The sequence below is a fragment of the Sabethes cyaneus genome, chromosome 3 (assembly GCF_943734655.1).
Source record: "Sabethes cyaneus chromosome 3, idSabCyanKW18_F2, whole genome shotgun sequence".
NCBI lineage: Eukaryota > Metazoa > Arthropoda > Insecta > Diptera > Culicidae > Sabethes > Sabethes cyaneus.
Genome location: NC_071355.1, coordinates 242574302 through 242592521, shown reverse-complemented (window position 1 = coordinate 242592521; position 18220 = coordinate 242574302). Strand labels below are relative to the sequence as shown.

Sequence of the window (18220 nt, the reverse complement as noted above, 5' to 3'; positions counted from 1 at the left end):
TCGGCGAAACATCTGTGCAAATTAAATGGGACCGGTCAGGCGAGATGAGGGTGACTGTGCGAACAGGGCGCGTGAGAGAAGTGAGGTGAGGTGAGGTGACTGTGAGAATAGTGCCCTTCATCCTTTTACTCTACCAGACCAGCGGACACGGATCAAGTAAGTTTTCGTTGCATTGTCGTCCGGCATCCATACGACTTGTCTAGCCCGTCGTAGCCTTCCGATTTTCGTAAGATGTACAATGAACATCTGTCCAAGTTGAGCCTGTAGCTTGTGGTTAATACGTCTCTGCCACTCTCTACTTTCCGTTTGTACTCCGCCAGTATCTTTCGATCAAACATGACAATGGTGCGTATGTCCCCCTTGAGCAGTGTCTCAGAACTATCGGCCTAATAAGGGTAATCTACATTGTCAGCTTCGTATGTTTCTTAATCGTAGCATTTTTCGAAGGACAAACTACGCCCAATTTCTCACTTGAATGTGTCGCTGGAACTCCTTACTGGTGTTGTTGTGCGCGGTCACCAGCGAGCCCAAATACACGAATTCATCTACCACTTCTAGTTTGTCACCGTTAACGATTGCCGCCCGAGGGAGGGTCCGCGCGTTTGTCTCTTTTGAGCCACTTGCTTTCATGTATTTCTGTGATATCAAAGTCATCTGCGAAGTCTATAAGCTGGCTTCCGCTATTTGAAAATCGTGCCTCTCGTCTCGATGCCCGTTCGTCAGATCACGCCCTCAAAAGCGATGTTAAACAGCATGCAGCAGAATAAGCCGTCCGTCACCTTGATTCAACCTTCGCCGTGCCTCGAAGCGACTCGAGGATGCCCTTTGACGTGCACACGAAACACATCGTGTTCGTGCATTATCTGGTAGAGCTGGTCTCGATCGACTGTATCGTACGCTGCTTGGGAGTCAATAAAGCTGTGATGCGGGGGCACGTTATACTCCCAACGTGTCTTTACCGTCTTTCGGATGGCACAAGCCCCTATGAAGTCCGCCTGATAATTTCCTACAAACCACTCCTTTCTTCCATTCCTGCGGCAGCTTATCTTCCTCTCAAATTCTGGAAATAACCCAGTGAGAGCCACTACCAGCGTTTCTCGGTCATGTTTTAACGTTCTACTAATATGCGGTCCTTACTGTAACTTCTGCAACCCAATGTCTCGTTCGACTTCTGGGAGCTCAGATGCAATGGACACGAAAAATCAGCAACTTTTACACGAAACGCTAAGAATGAATGAACCAAGTGAAAATCTGAATTCTCACTTCCTTCCAGCGCAGCGCCTACTGATTTCCTACAAGGAGACCTACAGTATAACATCACACCTCCGCAGATAGAGGAAGCTCTACGCACTAATGATAAAGATTTTCGATTCGGCATAGGTGCCTATCTCACTGAAGTCAAACAAAAAAGAAGTTCGGTTAAAATTCAATCAGAAATCGTTTTGTTCATTAAGTTTTCACTCATCCTTGTTTGTCAGTTCATCTCTAAAACGGTCACTTATTTCTGTTCAATTCATTTCCCTGCGGTAATGATCCAGTTTTCTTTAGGGGAGTGCGAAAAATCACACTCCCTGCCCCTCGGTGGCATCGGCAATTATTATTGTTGTGTATTTCGCTTATTTTGACCTAGTCATTCAGCGTGTAGTAAATCGGATTGAAATTTTCTTAACAACTGCCATAGTGAAAGTGCCGGTCTTGATTGGACTTTTTTCCGATTCCCTTTTGCATGCCCACCCACTCACTATCTGACGGAGCTCCTGTATTTCAATGCAACCCCGTACCGTACCACAGTTTCAAATCAGGAATCAGAAGAAAAGTAATTCAAACGCAATTTAGCTCGTTGCGCGATAGTCCTTGAAAGCAGGCATGCTCCGGGCGCGTGAAGGAAATAGATGAAGTCAATTATGATATCATTAATACACTCGGCGAGAAGCGACTTCCCGTTCCGTGTCTGTTCTTCGTTCGGTGTTGATTTCCAATTCAATCTCCGCCGAGCAGCAGGATAACTCGGTCGCCGCGGTAACAACGATTGGAAGAAAAAAAAACTTGTTAAGGAAGTTTGATTCGATGCCAGTTGCTCTCTTTAACGTACCAACGAACGTTATCGTTTGGTTTATTATTTGGATGGATGAAGGTTCCTGAGAAATCTGAACGATATTGACTTGGTACAGAATATTAAAAAAATGCGGAAAGCAACGGAACACTTACAAACTAGCGGAGGTTAGAATTTATTTACCACTTCCTGGGGTGCTAATTAGTTTTCTAAATCAAGTGCAAGGAAGCTAAGTAAAGTGTAAATTATAAGCCATCCTCCCACCCAGAGTCAGTAAGCGTATTTGAAAGTGTTTTGTATGATGTCGCCGTAGGCGGAAAAAACGCATCAAAATCTCTGCTTCTGTGCCAAAAATTGCAAAACTTGAATAGGTATGACATCCATGGTAACGGATTTGAGCTCAGCTGAGTGAGCACACATACTGTTGGTAATATTTTATTCCGGAAAACGCCAATGCAAATGTGTAACGATCTGTGTCACTGAAGTGAAGCACAGTAATTGATATGATTTCCCGAAAAGAGTGTGATTTGTTTCTTATGTTATGAATTCCATAGCTTAGGGAATTGGGTAGAAAATCAATTTAATTTCCGTTCTCAAACCTATTCCAACGTTAACGGTTGCCTCGTTTCCGTAAAATGGTTACAATCAACGAATAAACAGACGGGCAAACATTACCCAGCTCGTGTGCTGGCGAAGAGGTCGACGATAGCTTCGTGATTCCTCTTGACCTAGTTTCATACAATGTATCCACTCATCATATTTTTAAAATACTCTAATTTCCTCCCCCTAGCACCAATATGCTAACGAACGAACGTAGTTCGTCATCACAACAAAATGCAAAATAATAAAACAGCCCATTAGGAAGGGCCATTACCAGGATTAAAGGAAGACCAAAGGAAGTAAGAAACTCGCAGCATCCATAGGGAAGCGGGGGGGGGGGGATGAAGTCTGAGCCGAAAGTAAAGTAGTGAAATCTCCGCTAGTAAAATCTAACGTTCAGGGTAAATAAAACTTAGTTCATCAGCGTGGTGCTTCAATGCTAGGCTGGTGGCGAATGTGCAGTGGTGAAAGTTTTTTCTGCCGGCTTGATGAATGAAGGACGTAGAATTTTCAACACCCTGTAATGATGCTTGTCCCAGTAGCTCAATGTGAAGCGTGAAAAAAGTGGCGCTCAGAAAATTTACTGCTTTTGTCTGGCTGAAGAACTTACCAGGTAGTCCTAGATACGGTCTAATTATGGTCCTAAATGTAATAACATCCTGTACTCTTAGATTTAATCACCTAATACGGTAAAATAAATTAGCGAGATCCGAGCGAGAGAGAGCTCAGAAATCTAAACACTGATTAACATTCAACTGTCAAACTCGTTTTTCTTGAGCTACTTGAAGATTTGGCTTACCTGATTTTGATTTAAACTCTCATTGTTAAAAATAGAAGCGTATTGCATCACCTTCATCGTAATCTATAAAAGGATGAAGTCAACACCATAAACTATTGCACCGTTTACCTACCAGTTGCTTTAGTTCCTCGAATCGCACGAATGCGGTAATCAATTGTGCCCCGTGATGGCACGAGCAGTAAACTGACAGACAATCAGTAGGTGGGTTAATCCGCTAGTTCTTCTATTTATTTCCGACGTCGGACGGTGTAAGTACCTACTTGGTGCTTGTGCCGGTACTTGATCGCGTATTCGCAGTAGACAGGCATTATCAACGTACCTACAGAGATTTTGCATTTTGCTTGAACTTCTCGCTTGTAAGTTCACTTGTATAGGAAAGGTTTACGAGCGCAATGACTAATCGCTGCTCCCAGTCCCAGGAGATGATAACAAATTGATTATGAAGGCTTCTCGGAAAAAAATAGCACCGAGTGTCAAGTTCATCTAATCATACCTATGTTCTAACTATTATTGCAGTATGTTCGACACGAGTAAACATCGATTGTGATAATAAACATGTAACGCTCCAGTTGTTACCGCTAACGGCTGACTGTAGAATTTAGGTCATGATTTCATCGGGTTCCGTAACATTGATATTTTGTAATGACACTGGAAACGCGCCATTTGAAGTGGGAAAATGATCTTAAAGTATCTATATGGTTTAGAAGCAGAAAGTGCGTATTCAATATGCCTAATTAGGGCGTATTCTCAGTCTGCAGATGCTAGTTAGACGCTCACTGGAGATATCAATAAACAACAATTAGATTTGTGACATCGAACTTTTTTTCGTTTTATACTTCATCGACATTGTTCGCTACAGAACACCAGTTTGTTTCTCGCTTTCAACAGTTTTTTGGAATCTTCAATTCAGGTTCCACTTGATGGCCCAAAATATCTCGAAGGGGGGAATCTCTAGCCTGCTAGGCGAGTTCCTGTCGTGGGTTCTTGGGTGCCATCTGCAGGCTGTTGGCAGTATAACTAAAAGATGCCAAAACCAACCAAAACAGCACGGAACGATCGTGTTGTTTCAGGAAAGGCAGCAGATGACTTTCCAGACACACGTTTACACAGATTCTCTGGTTGACGGTTCCAGTTCCAGTTAGTCATAAAGTCACTGCCTTCTTATAAATCGACAGTCGTTTTTGAGCTTTAGGTACGATTTGAGACGACACTCCAGCTTGTTTGTGATATCCGGGGCAGAGAGGTTGGAGTTCCGCTCTAACCACGCTTTTTGTGGTCCCTGCGTCTTCTGGCTTTCAATTTCCTCCGATCCAGGCTCCTTGGCTATCATCAAACCTTCCTCGAACAGTTTTATTACATTACTACTTACTTACTTCTACCAGCAGTGAGCCTTGCCGCTCTTGTCACATGAAGAACTCCTCTTTACTCCTGGGTTACTCGTCGCCTATTCATTGAGCGTCTCGACACACGCAAGTCGGCTTCAACCTGGTCGAGCCATCTAGCACGTTGGATCCCTCAATTATTGGTGCCGGTGGGGTTCCTTGCGACGTGGCCGACTCACCGTAGTATACTAACTTTCGCTACGTGTTGAATTTGTTTACTCGTATTATTGTCGGCGGTGACCAGAGAACCCAAATATAGGAACTAATCAACCACTTCCACAGTCACAGTCCGTGGGAGGCAAACATTGTTTTCCCTGAAGCACCTTCCTACCATATATTTGCTTTTCGACGCATCCCTTCTGGCCTCCGTTTTTAGTCTGGTGCAGGTTGTCTCCGCCATCCCAAGGTTTCTACTAATGATTTCGAAGTCGTCTGCGTAGGCTAGGTGTTGATTACTCTTGCTAAAGATTGTTCCCCTCATTTCAATGCCCGCTCGCAGGGTCACACCTACAATAGCGATGTTGAATAACGTACAGGACAGTCCATCCCCTTCCCGTAACCCTCTGCGCGATTTGAAAGGACTCGAGATTGCCCCCGAAACCCGTACGTAGTACATTACTCGCTGCAGGGTTGCTTCGATCATCCGGAAAACCGTTCTCGTGCATTATCTGCCATAGCTGTTCGCGCTCGACTGTATCGTATGCTGCCTTGAAATCCACGAAAATATGATGCATGAACACGTTGTACACCGAATATTTCTGAAGGAGTAAAGTGAAGGAGAAGCAGTAAAAATTTGATCCGTAGTAGCATGGGCCCCCATAAAATCCGCCTGGTACTGCCCCACGAATTCTCTTGCTATTGGGGATAAACGACGCAATCTGGGAGAGCATTTTGGCGTTAACCAACGTAATGCAGCGGTAATTGCAGCAATCTAGGCGATCGCACTTTTTGAGATGGGACAAACCACATCTTCCATCCACTTCTCCGGTAGTTTCTCCTCCTCCCAAATACAAGAAATTATCCAGTGAAGTGCCGTTGCTAGTGGTTCTTCGTCATTTTTGTACAGTCCTGCCGGGACCTGGTCCTTTCCGGCGGCTCTATTATTCTTTAGCAGACTAATTCCTCGCCGGATCTCTTCGAGATCGGGAGCTGACACGTTGTTATCGTTTGTAGGCACTCCTAGGTTAGCTTCCGTTGCGTCTCCTTCTGTTATATCGCCGTTGAGAAGCTGGTTATCTAATTCTTTATAGAATTTGACAAATCCGCATTTATTTTGAGAAATAGTATTAAGTTAATACTATTAACTTTGGTGTCCGAAGCGCAAAAACGACAATAATTCTACCAAACCCATGTTTCTGATTAAAACAATCACGTAATCTTCCGATGCCATGTTCTTGAATTTCGTTTTCTCTGGTTTTCTGCAGTTTCGTTTTTTTATTTTCGCATCCTGCTATAGGCAGTTTTTATCGTAAAATTGTTGAATAAAATATTCAAATGAGTTGATCACTTTATAACAAACAGAATAGCAATTTTTACAACATTACTGGAGATGTCATTTTTACAGCATTACTGGATTTCCATGTCACGTCCTGTCTCGCCATGAAGATACTATCAACATCTTTGTTTCATTGCTTCCTTCTATCGTTCCCTTTCGTATATTGAAAGGACTGCTATTAAAAAAAATTAAGTGTCAATGTGTTTAATGAACGGTGACTGAATACGAATTGAAAAATTGGCAAATTACGAAGAACCGTAATCCGGGGGCAAATTGATCACCTGGGTGAAATTGATCAAACGTGCTGCTCAAACAAACTTCAAAATTTTGGCGGAGAATTCCTTTAAGGAATACTCATTAAATTACTTTTTAATTGAAATTCATATTCGCAGCATATTTGTTTCGATTCTTTTGCAACGTAAACAAACAAATTTTTCATGCATCAAAACGATATTAATGAACGTTAAACATATTAACTCATACCCCGCCGATAGTTTGCGATCCAAAACAGATCGTTGTATTGCAATTGTTAATGAAACAAGTGATAACCAATTTTCCAAAAAAATACCACAAAAACAGCTCTTCTCTTAACCCGGTAACCATGGTTACCATGTGGTAATGTAATTTAATGTAATGTTTTGTCTTTTGTTTTTTCTTTAAATTTATTTTTAAAAATTATTTTTCATCAAGAGAATGATACTACCAAGACGTGAATTATCATTTACATAGTTCATTATACACTGAAGTCGCTTTTTACGCGACTATTTTTAGGCGGTTTTCGGAATTTACGCGATTTTTTACGCGGTTTTCGGAATTTACGCGGTTTTTTACGCGGTTTTTGGAATTTACGCGGTTTTTTTACGCGATTTTCGGAATTCACGCGGATGTGCTCAAAACGTCTATTTTTCGCGTAGTGTCGAAATTCACAAAGTTTTTTTTACGCGAAATTTTGGTTTTTACGCGAATTTTGGAATTTAGGCGGTTTTTACGCGGTTTTCGAAATTTACACGGTTTTCGGAATTTACGCGTTTTTTTACGCGGTTTTCGGAATTTACGCGGTTTTGATTTACGCGGGACGTATCCTTCGCGTAAAAAGCAATTTGAGTGTATATTAAAATTAAATGCACATCAATGCATAGGGACTTATCACAGTGATGCAACTAAATATAACTTTCATGTGTTATTGCTAATAGTTTTTCCCAAAGAACATAAAAACTGAAGCGATTTTTTCTAGGGGGAGCAGGCTAAAGCTGTTACAGAGGAGCCTGGACATCGCCTAGCACCCCCTTCATTGTCCCGCCTGTGCTCAGAGAATAAATGTGTAAATCCTATAAATTATTATGATTTTCTGACAAATTTTTATCAATTTGGCGTTTTGAAAGAAAGTTTAATATTGTTAAATATTCAATCTAAGTTCTTATCCTAACATCGTGTAAACAAAAATTATTCATCCCTAAAAATCACCATTTTTTCATAATTAGATGCAAACACTGTAATGACTGTTCCGTTTTCCTTTCTTACAGAAACCTCCCTGCATCGCAGACAGTATTATGTCCAACTCGTATGTGACGTCCAGCTCCAGGCCGACCTCACGATGGAAGCGCTTTCTCAAATCAAACTTGCTCACCTTCCTCACGGTAATCGGTGTGTTCGGTGGCACCGCGTTCGGGCTGCTGCTGAAAAATTCCGCCGAACCGTGGACGGAACGCGAGGTGATGTACATTCAATACCCGGGAGATCTATTTTTGCGGTAGGCCTCGAAGCATCCAGCCAGTAACGGTTGATGATTACTGCGAACGAGACAACGACCGTATCAATCATGATTGCCTTCCCTGTTTCTATATTGTAGGATGCTTAAATGTTTGATCGTGCCGCTGCTGGTGTCGTCCATTACCAGCGCAATCGGATCGCTCGATCTCAGCATGTCGAAAAAGATTGCCTTCCGGGCAATCATTTACTACTTCACCACCACGATCTGTGCCGTGATATTAGGCATCATATTAGTTACTACGATAAGGCCCGGTTCCGGGCGCGATGCAGGCAGCACGAAGGGCAGGTCCGCCACCCGAGAGGTCCTGACCGTCGATACGCTTCTAGACTTAGTTCGGTAAGTTTTCGTGCGTTCAAGCGAAGTGAAACATGCCGCTCGCTTCAGTTTTTGGTAAAGTTAGGTCTGTTTTTAGTACTGAAAGTTTTCACTGCCTTCCAGAAATTTATTCCCACCCAACATTATACAGGCGACAATGTTTCAGGTGAGCCATCCATTTCGTGAGTCATTTTAGGTTGCGATGTTGAAAGTTCATTAAACCTGGACTTATTTGTTTTTTTCTCTCTCTCTCTCATTTTACAGTTTCGTACTGTTCTAGTCGCACCGGCAAATGCAACTAATGGTAAATATGCTTGTGTCTTTTATTAGTTGGCTTCCACGTGTCAGCGCAGGGGGATATCGTGTAAAACGCAGCTTAAATAGTTTTGCAACTCGAAGATCCTATTCGGTGTTGTATTCTTTGACTATATAAGAGAAAAATTTAACATAACACCTCCTTTTCACTCATATTTGAGTCACCTAGAGAGAATTTTTCTTACTATTTAAAATTAATTTGCTTTTTTTGGTAGTTTGATTGAGTATGGCAAGTTTTACTTTGGGTTTGTGATACACTTTCAGATGTACATTAGACCTTAAAAGATGCATTTTACTCTTCTAACCCTCACTACGTATCATGAATGAACGATGTAGCCTCTTCTATTCAATTGACTCTCCGGAATTTTTTACCGGCTGCTCCTGCTGTTGCTGCCACTGCGGGATGCAATTAAATTGCAATCTGATGCCTGATGCGTCTGTTTGGGCTTAAATGGTGTACACATGATTTCTGTGATGTATTGAAGCAGATATTACGTCGAAATCAGGTCATACAATTACGAACGGAATAAGCTACCCGCCATTGAGCTGTGTACGCATTCCGGTGTGCGCGGGAACCAATTACAAACAAAAGTTTGAGGGGCGAGTGTCACAGTACCCGCGAGGGTACTGATTGGTGGATTAAATGGCAAAAATAACTGGTGTAATAGATTGAGGAAATATTCAATTGTTTATGGTACGTATCAGCAGTGGAGTACAGCCGGCGAGTGCAAGCTTCGCAAAATGATTTTTTTAAATTGGTGGGTGAAGTGAAATATAATACCCCTGTTGAAGCACGGTGACCTATGCTGTGGGTGAATAACGTTAATCCACTGGAAAAATGTTCGTATCAACCAGATGCAAAATATCGATTGAAAAATATTTTGCCACGCTGCCTCGTTAGGTATCCAATAAACATTTTTGAAATTCAATGAGTTCAAAATACATAAAATCTATCCGATTTTGTACCGCTGCTCAATCCATTTGATGGTCAATTTGGTGGCTATATGGTTATATAATATGAGTTTTCTTGAGCTTTGCTTAATGATTGCCCAATGTATTTTAATTGAACGCAGCTCCGACGAGTTTAGAGGATTTTTATCCTAGGGGAACCACAGGCACGTTGCAGGCAGGCTAAAACAACACGGTCTCTTCTTTCATAAATATCTGGGTTGACATTGCCAGTTGGCACAAAAATTTCGCTTTTCAGTCTCACGTACAAATCGCTAGCCTAACCCAGTATTTTTCGGGAACTTTGATAACTTTTAGGATTACATTTGAAAACGCTGGCCAATCGTTTTCTTCTTTACACGATTAAAATAAATACACCACATTTAAATCGGTTACCCATTGACCGTTCCACGTTTTATTTTTCCCCTCAAAATCTCCTTCCAGTTCCGTTGACGGAGTACAAAATAAAATCCGAATTCACCGAGGGCACCAACGTGCTCGGTATGGTCATGTTCAGCGTGGTGCTCGGTGCGTGCATCGGCAAGATGCGCGAAGCCGGCAAACCGCTGCAGGCTCTGTTCGAAACGCTCAGCGAGGCGATGATGATCATCACCTCGTGGGTCATCTGGATATCGCCGATCGGCGTGTTCTTCCTGGTGGCCGCCAAGCTGCTGGAAATGGCATCGTTCGTCGAGGTACTCGGGCTGCTCGGGTGGTACTTCATAACCGTGATGCTTGGACTGTTCCTGCATGGGTTTGGTGGGTGTTCAGTTCAGCGAACGATCTTTTATCTAGCTAACAGATTTTATCTAACGGATTTTGATCTTACAGGAACGATTTCGCTCATTTTCTTCTTATCTACGCGAAAGTTGGCGTATCCTTTTATTGGTAAAATGAGCCAGGTTCTGGCTACCGCTTTCGGTACCGGTTCTAGCTCGGCGACGATGCCAATCACTATCCGGTGTCTCGATAACATGGGTATCGATCCACGTGTAACGAGATTCGTGATTCCGGTGGGTGCAACCATCAATATGGACGGAACTGCTCTATACGAGGCCGTTGCAGCCCTATTCATTGCACAACTGAGGAATATTCCTCTGTCGTTTGGTCACATAGTTGCTGTCAGGTAACATTTCGCCTACTTTTTCAAAGATTTTCTTCACCGAATTTATATGTTTTTGCTTATTTCTAGTGTCACTGCTACGGCTGCTTCGATCGGTGCCGCCGGTATTCCACAAGCCGGTTTAATCACCATGGTGATGGTGTTGGACACCGTTGGACTACCGGCAGAGGATGTAACGATCATCATTGCTGTTGATTGGTTACTGTTAGTATTTTTTATGCTTTTCCCGACTTATTTATCTTACTAACTACTTAATTATTCCAGTGACCGATTCCGTACCACTATCAACGTTATGTGTGATGCATTGGGAACGATTCTGGTGAACGCAATCTCCAAAAATGATTTAGCCGCTACCCCTAATAACATGGTAAGTACTACGGCCAAGTACCTTAAAATACTTCTCATTTGGTGTCGCCTAAAATTTCTGCAGTAGTCAATTGAAATGTTCTTATTTTTTTACTTATTTTACAAATTCATTGCAGAATACGCATTAGAGTTCCGTTCAGTTTCGATTTCTTAGACTTAGCAACCGGTATGCAACAGAAGATTGTTTTGATTAACAAAAGTAACCCGAGTGTGAGTTTTTGTTTGATTTCTTCTCGAAAGAGGGAATGTGATCTGCGAGAAGTTTTTGTTTTGCAGTGTTAATACAGCAATATTTAGGTTTATAGACGAAACATGGAAAAAGTTTTTAGTCGAAAGTACAACAAATTTTGCAATATCTTTATGGATGGCTCCGAGCCCCGTTTAAAATAGCACAGCTTATCTACTTAACGGGTGACAACTAAAATTTTGGAATTTTTTTGAGGCCCCTATACTCAACAACAAACGAGCTCAGAGAGAAATGAGAGTATGTATGTGTTGCTCTCTCTCCTCTTTTTGTCAATATTTTTTGTTTTGTTTATGCTTGCCTTGTTTTGCATAAAATGACGTCGAAACAAGAAGCATTTCGGGAGCGCGTTGTACACTTCTACGAACTGCCACAGAAATCTCGGCAAAAACTATACGGTACAATATTTACAAAGCGAATATGTTGCGGCTACGACTGTTTACCATTTCATTAGATGTCCAACAACTATTCGCAAGTAAGGTAGTTGAAGACCAGCCAAAATTATGGACGCAGAAGGACATCGTTCTCTTTCTCGTTTCTTCAAAAACAAGCCCTCTGGTTTGGCTATCAATTAAGATGTGCCAGACGAATGTTTGAAGAAAATTTTGATCCCGTTTCTACAAAAACATCATGCAGATGGACAATACGTGGCCGTATAGAGCATCATCGTATTACGCCACAAAATACAATCGTTCCTGAATACCCATCCGATCCCATTTTTACCCAAAAACCACGACCGACAAATCTGTCTCAGTGCGCCCAATCGAAGATTTCTTCGGGATTTTGAATTCCTTGGTGTACAAAAATAGCTGAAGAGCCACGAATTGCAAACAGTTGATTGGTAGAATCAAGAGATGCATTCGCAAAGTTGTTATGACGGCCCTACAATGCTCCTGTTCGGACATGAAATGGAAGCTTCGCCGAACAGCCGATTACGGGCCGTTTTCAAATGTACACTATTTTTTTTCAACTATGGATAATGTATCATTAATTTCGGTAGATCAGATCTTCTTCATGTAGGGTTTTTTTCTAATTCCCGTCGTAATAAGTAAAGTCATTCTAGTTTTCATCATTTGTTGGATGGATTTAATGAATACTCCAAAAGTTTTTGTGCTGATTTGACTAAAACACACTTACTTTCCGATCCGTGAACTTTGAAATCATGAAAAGCTACTATTAAAGCATATTATTGAAATTACGCAACTGACTTTATTTCTTAAATTCGTCGTACCGTTTTAAAATCCGTCCATCAAAATTTTTCGTCGTCCGAACCAAAAATCACAACAATGTTTACGAAGCTAACGCGCATATATTTGTGTAGGACGGCTTGACAAATGTTATTCTACAAAATTTCTGCAGGTCCGGCAAGTTTTCTTGGCTGTAGAATAACGACAATGCCTTGCGTGAGTTATTTTCATTTATGAATGACGAAAATCAAAACGATTAGTCGACATTGTCTTCTTCGTCGCACGAAAAACGTAGGAAATTTGACTGGTTAAAGACTTCTTTAATGATAAAAAGCATTTAAATAGATCTCAGCTCACTTTGATTGATCGCGTATGATAGACAACTAACTGAAATATTAGGGAATAACTAGTTTTGCATTGTGTGTCACAAAAATGCTGATATTTTTAATAATTTGTGTTGGATAGGACGGGAATAGGCAATTACGACGAAGTAGCAACATACCCTATCTTTGTCTTTTTTTGACAGCTTGAGAAAAAAATTCCAAAATTTTAGTTGTCACTCGTTACTTAATTGGCCTTACGTCTCATTCGCTCATAATATGATATTTTTCCAAAATTGAGATAATAATGGCAGATGATAGTATACACCACAACCAACTTCGGTACGGAAGAACAGCTCCTTGTAGAAGTCCCCTGCGAAATTCGAATGGGTCCGACAATCCATCCGAAATTCTCACACAGCCAGGGATGGTTCGATCACTTTGACTCAATTTTGATTCATTTGACACTACCGTCTCAGCCGAGCAAAATTTGTCAATTTGATGTATGGGACATTTGTAGATAGTAATTAGATCTACAATTTTGCTAAACAAAGTGTTGCTGTAACTTTTGTAGTTACGGCACTACAATGCTAGTACCTCTTTAGTAACTAAATGAACGTTCATTTAGTTACTAATGAGGTACTAGCATTGTAGCACCGTAACTATAAAAGATACAGCAACACTTTATTCAGCAAAATTGTAGATCTAGTTACTATCTACAAATGTCCCATACATCAATTTGTCAAGTTTTGCTCGGTTAGGACGCTACTGTCAAATGAATCAAAATTGAGTCAAAGTGATCGAACCATCCCTGCGACACAGCACTGGATCCCATCCATCGTGGCCATGATAAGCAATGACGTAGCTAGGAAATTTCCCTGGGAGGGGCCTTGGGGGTACCCTCGAAAAAACAAATTCATTTTGTATGAAAACTTATATAAGCGCCATCGTCGTCATTGTCGTCAGCAAGCGAAGTGGCTCGTGCTGTTTCAAGCAGTCGTCTCCAATCAACTCGATCTTGGGCCACTCATCGCCAATTTCCCGGACGTCTCAGAAGTCGCAAATTACTTTCGACCTGGTCGAGCCATACTCAACGAGAAGTCCCCTTGTTCCTGGTGCCGGTGGGGTTGTTGAAGAGAACTATTCTCGGTGCATTGTTGTCCAGCACGTTCGTGGACTATCGTAGCCTACCGACTTTTCCCAGATGTACTTCCGATTGTGTTCTCCAAGCAGTGCCTGTAGCTTGTGATTCACAGCACTTTCCACTCGACCACAGTGAGGCCTCATAAGGGCGTGCTTGTCCTCCGTAACCAGCGTCCCGGCTGCGACTCCGTAAAGAACTACCGATCTAATAATGGTTTTGTCAGCTTCGTACGGCGGCGATCGTAGCTTCGTGGCTACTCTTGGTAAAAAATAGTGCCTGTCTTTATAATACCCGCTCGTCAGATCACCACCTCAAGTGCGATGTTGAACAGCATGCAGGATAAACTTTCACCTTGTTTCAACCCTCGCTGCGTCTCAAAGGGATTCAAGAATGTCTCCAAGATGCGCCGAAACACACATTCGATCCAATGTAACTTTGATCACTCCCGTTAGTTTATGCGGAAAACCGTGTTCGTGCATTATATGTCATATAGGTGGTCTCGATCGACTCATATGCTGCTTTAAAAGCAATAAAGATGTGATGCCGTGGGCACGTTGTACTCCCGACATTTCTGCAAAATCTGTCGGATGATAAAAATATGGTGCCTGGTTGTACGAGCCCCATGAAGCCTGGCTGGTAATTCCCAACACTCAAAATATTCTGCACATAACTAATAGTAAATTTCCATAAGAAATTCCATATGATTATCATGAGCCGCATATAAACATAATCCTCCAAGAAATACACATAAAAATCATACGCGTATGAATAGTATGTGCAATTATAGAGATAAAAATTATACTCATATGAACAGTATGTGCTAATTTATCGCTTGCACATAAATGATAACTGTTTAGCACATAAAGATCATTTACAGGGCACATTGCAAAAATCTATATGTGGGACACTATACGAAACTATACGAAAAGTTTTCTCAGTGTAGGAAACCATGTGCAATCGGTGTTAGCCAGTGTAATAAGATCTGGGGGAGTCCCTTATAGGTGGCTTTACCAACGCTATGCCTCTCCTTCCATCCATTCATCCGGTTGTTTCTCCTCCTCCCAAATCTTTGAAATAACTCAGTGTAGAGCCGTTGCCAGCGTTTCTTGGACATATTTATTTATTTATTTATTTATTTATTTATTAACATTGATCCATCTGACAACAGTGTCTACATGAATAAAACATACTAAATTGCTACTAACAGGTTATAAAGCTCTGCCGGTAGACTGTCCTTACCAGCGGCTTTATTGGTCTTCAGCAACTCGATTTTTCGTTTCTTCTTGGAAATCAAGTGCTGGGATATTGCTACCTTCCATGGGCACTCCCAGCCGGGGAGTCCCAGGTTAAGTTCTGTTCCGCCTCTTTTTATAATTTTGCCATTGAGGTGTTCATCGAAGAACAGCTTCCACTTTAAAACCACCTCGCGCTCGTTTTTGATTGGATTCGCTTTCTCTTCTCTATCACATGTCAGATTTCGGAGTGTATTATCGTAATTACAAAGCTGTTGAGATTTAGTTAGGTTTAGTGCGAGAAAAATAGGAGGGAACTACTGAATTTTTTTCCGGTTTTCAAATTTCAATGGTGAAAATTTCTGGAGGGTGCTTGCAGATTTCTGAAGAGGGTCGGGTCCCCTAGGCACCCCCTCTAGCTACTTTGCCTTGACCTTTAATGAGGTGAAGTGTTAATAATGTCCAAACAGAATGGGACAAGGCGTGAAGTGGAAAGAGCGAAAAACTAGGTAAGGAAAGATTAGTGAAGCAATGCTTAAGAAATTGTAAAACCGTTCCTTCCCAAGCTGAGGGAATCGCTGATCGAACCAAGCTATAATTGAAGCCAATTTTAACCCAATGCGAACTACATGAGTACATATATCATCCTTTCCTGCTGCTTTACTGTTGTTCATTCGCTGAATAACTACTTTAACTTCGCTTATCGATAGAAGTGGTTTGCTACACCGGTGAAGTCATTTCCTCTGCTCTTACGGTCTCCCGCCTGCACGCCATTCAGGTGATCGTCGTCGTGTTGCTTCCACCTTTCGATCACCTAGGTCCTAGGGCTACTGACGTCTATTACGTGAGTTCGAATGAGCGACAGCGAGTAAGGAGGGGATCAGGATCACACCAGCGAAATGGTGCATTACGCGAAAAGTTTTTTCCGTAAAGTGGTACTTTCCGCGAAACAGTATTTCGACAAAACTCCGGCAAAAAAAATTTATTGAAAAGTTATGCATAATAAGTAAAGAATTACTAGAAAATGGTTTAAAAGGACTCAATTGAGAAATTATTATTGAATTATTATTGAACATATTATTGAATTGCATAATGGTTGGAAATGATGAATAACAATCTTCTGACGGTAAAATGTAACAAACAAAAAACATAGCTATCAAAACAATAATGTATCTATTTAAAAAAATTCTTTCAAGCGAGTAATAATTTTTATTCCACACTAAACTATTACTGCGTTTCGGAGTAGTTAATGTAGCAGCTTGCGGGTTTTTTAGCAAAAACTGTTTTCCAGCTGCCCCGGTTCATCCATTTTCATTATTGAAGTTATAAGGTATTAGTCCATAATCAATAGGTACAATATTGAATAATTGAAAAGAGCTTGGAAAATTTATCTAAGCATATCCACGAGAGAGAATTTGGCCAAGTATCGACGAGCGCGGAGTGATTTGACCACGATCCTGAGGAGGAAAAAGCGCCAGAAGGAGGACAGGGATCGTGAGGAGCTGGAACAACTATCCCGGGCTAATGACACGCGCAAGTTTTACGAGAAAGTGAACCGAACTCGTAAGGGCTACACACCAAACCCTGACATGTGTAGGGACGAGGGAGGGGATCAAATCACAAACGAGTGCGATGTGCTGAAGAATAATAGAGCCACCGGAAAGGACCGACTCCCGGCAGAGCTTTGCAAAAATGGCCAAGAACCGCTAGCAACGGCACTTCATCGGATAATTTCTAGAATTTGGGAGGAGGAGAAACTACCGGAGGAGTGGATGAAAGGGGGAAGTTTGTCTCATCTACAAGAAGGACGATCGGCTAGATTGCTGTACGGCGGCATCACGTTGGTCTATGCCGCCTACAAGGTGCTCTCCTAGATTTTGGACAGTATCAGGCGGGCTTTATGGGGGCTCCAGAAATGTCGAGAGTACAACGTGCCCACGCATCATATTTTCGTGGATTTCAGAGCAGCATACGATACAGTTGAACGAGAACAGCTATAGTAGATAATGCACGAGTACGGTTTCCCGGACAAACTGACGCGGCTGATCAAAGCTACTCTGGAGCGAGTGATGTGCTACGTGCGCGTTTCGGGAACACTCTCGAGTCCTTTCGAATCGCGCAGAGGGTTGCGGCAAGGGGATGGACTGTCCTGTATGTTATTCAATATCGCTATTGAAGGTTTGATCGGGCGAGTGGGCATCGAAACGAGAGTAACGATCTTCAGCAAGAGTAGTCAACTCCTAGCCTTCGCAGACGCCTCGACATCATTACTAGAAACCTTGGGACGGCGGAGGCAATCTACGCCAGAGTAAAAACGGAGGCTAGAAGGATGGGGTTACAAAGCAATGCGTCGAAAACCAAATATATAGTAGGAAGAGGCTCCAGAGAAAGCAACGTTTGCCAGCAACGGCCAGTGACTATTGATCGTGATGAACTGGAAGTGGTTGATGAGTTCGTATATTTGGGATCTCTGGTCACCGCCGACAATAAAGAGCTACATGCACTGCTTGGAGAGATTCCCATCGTACACCTGGCGAAAGTGGGGAGACTATGGTGGGCCGGCCACGTCGCAAGGATGCCGGACGACTGTGCAGTGAAATCCGTTCTCTTCAAGAACCCCACCGGCACCAGGATTAGAGGGGCCCAACGTGCTAGATGGCTGGACCAGGTTGAAGCCGACTTGCGTGTGTCGAGACGCGCAACGAATTGGCGACGAGTAACCCAGGGACAAGTACAATGGAGAGGAATTCTTGATACGGCAAGAGCCGCCGGGATGGCTGCTGCTAAAGAAGAAGAATATTGAAATATAATATTTTCATCGAATTTAAAGACCACGGTCACAGCAGATAAAAATAATCAATTACGGTCTATTCTATCAGGTGTTGTATCTCGTGCCTACAAAAAAAATAAGTGAAAAAGTAGTAAC

The 18220-nt window shown here is 42.1% G+C and overlaps 1 protein-coding gene across 1 annotated transcript in view; it reads left to right on the top strand.

Moving 5' to 3' along the window:
• The window catches only part of LOC128739158 (excitatory amino acid transporter 3), a 52538-nt gene that overhangs the window by 32367 nt on the left and 1951 nt on the right, over positions 1-18220 (top strand). The window contains exons 2-9 of the mRNA XM_053834579.1: positions 7853-8079; positions 8179-8436; positions 8539-8581; positions 8680-8719; positions 10123-10437; positions 10510-10804; positions 10871-11005; positions 11066-11168. Coding sequence (XP_053690554.1) covers positions 7880-8079; positions 8179-8436; positions 8539-8581; positions 8680-8719; positions 10123-10437; positions 10510-10804; positions 10871-11005; positions 11066-11168 — 1389 coding nt within the window. The 5' untranslated portion in view covers positions 7853-7879. The remainder of the gene's footprint in view (positions 1-7852; positions 8080-8178; positions 8437-8538; positions 8582-8679; positions 8720-10122; positions 10438-10509; positions 10805-10870; positions 11006-11065; positions 11169-18220) is intronic.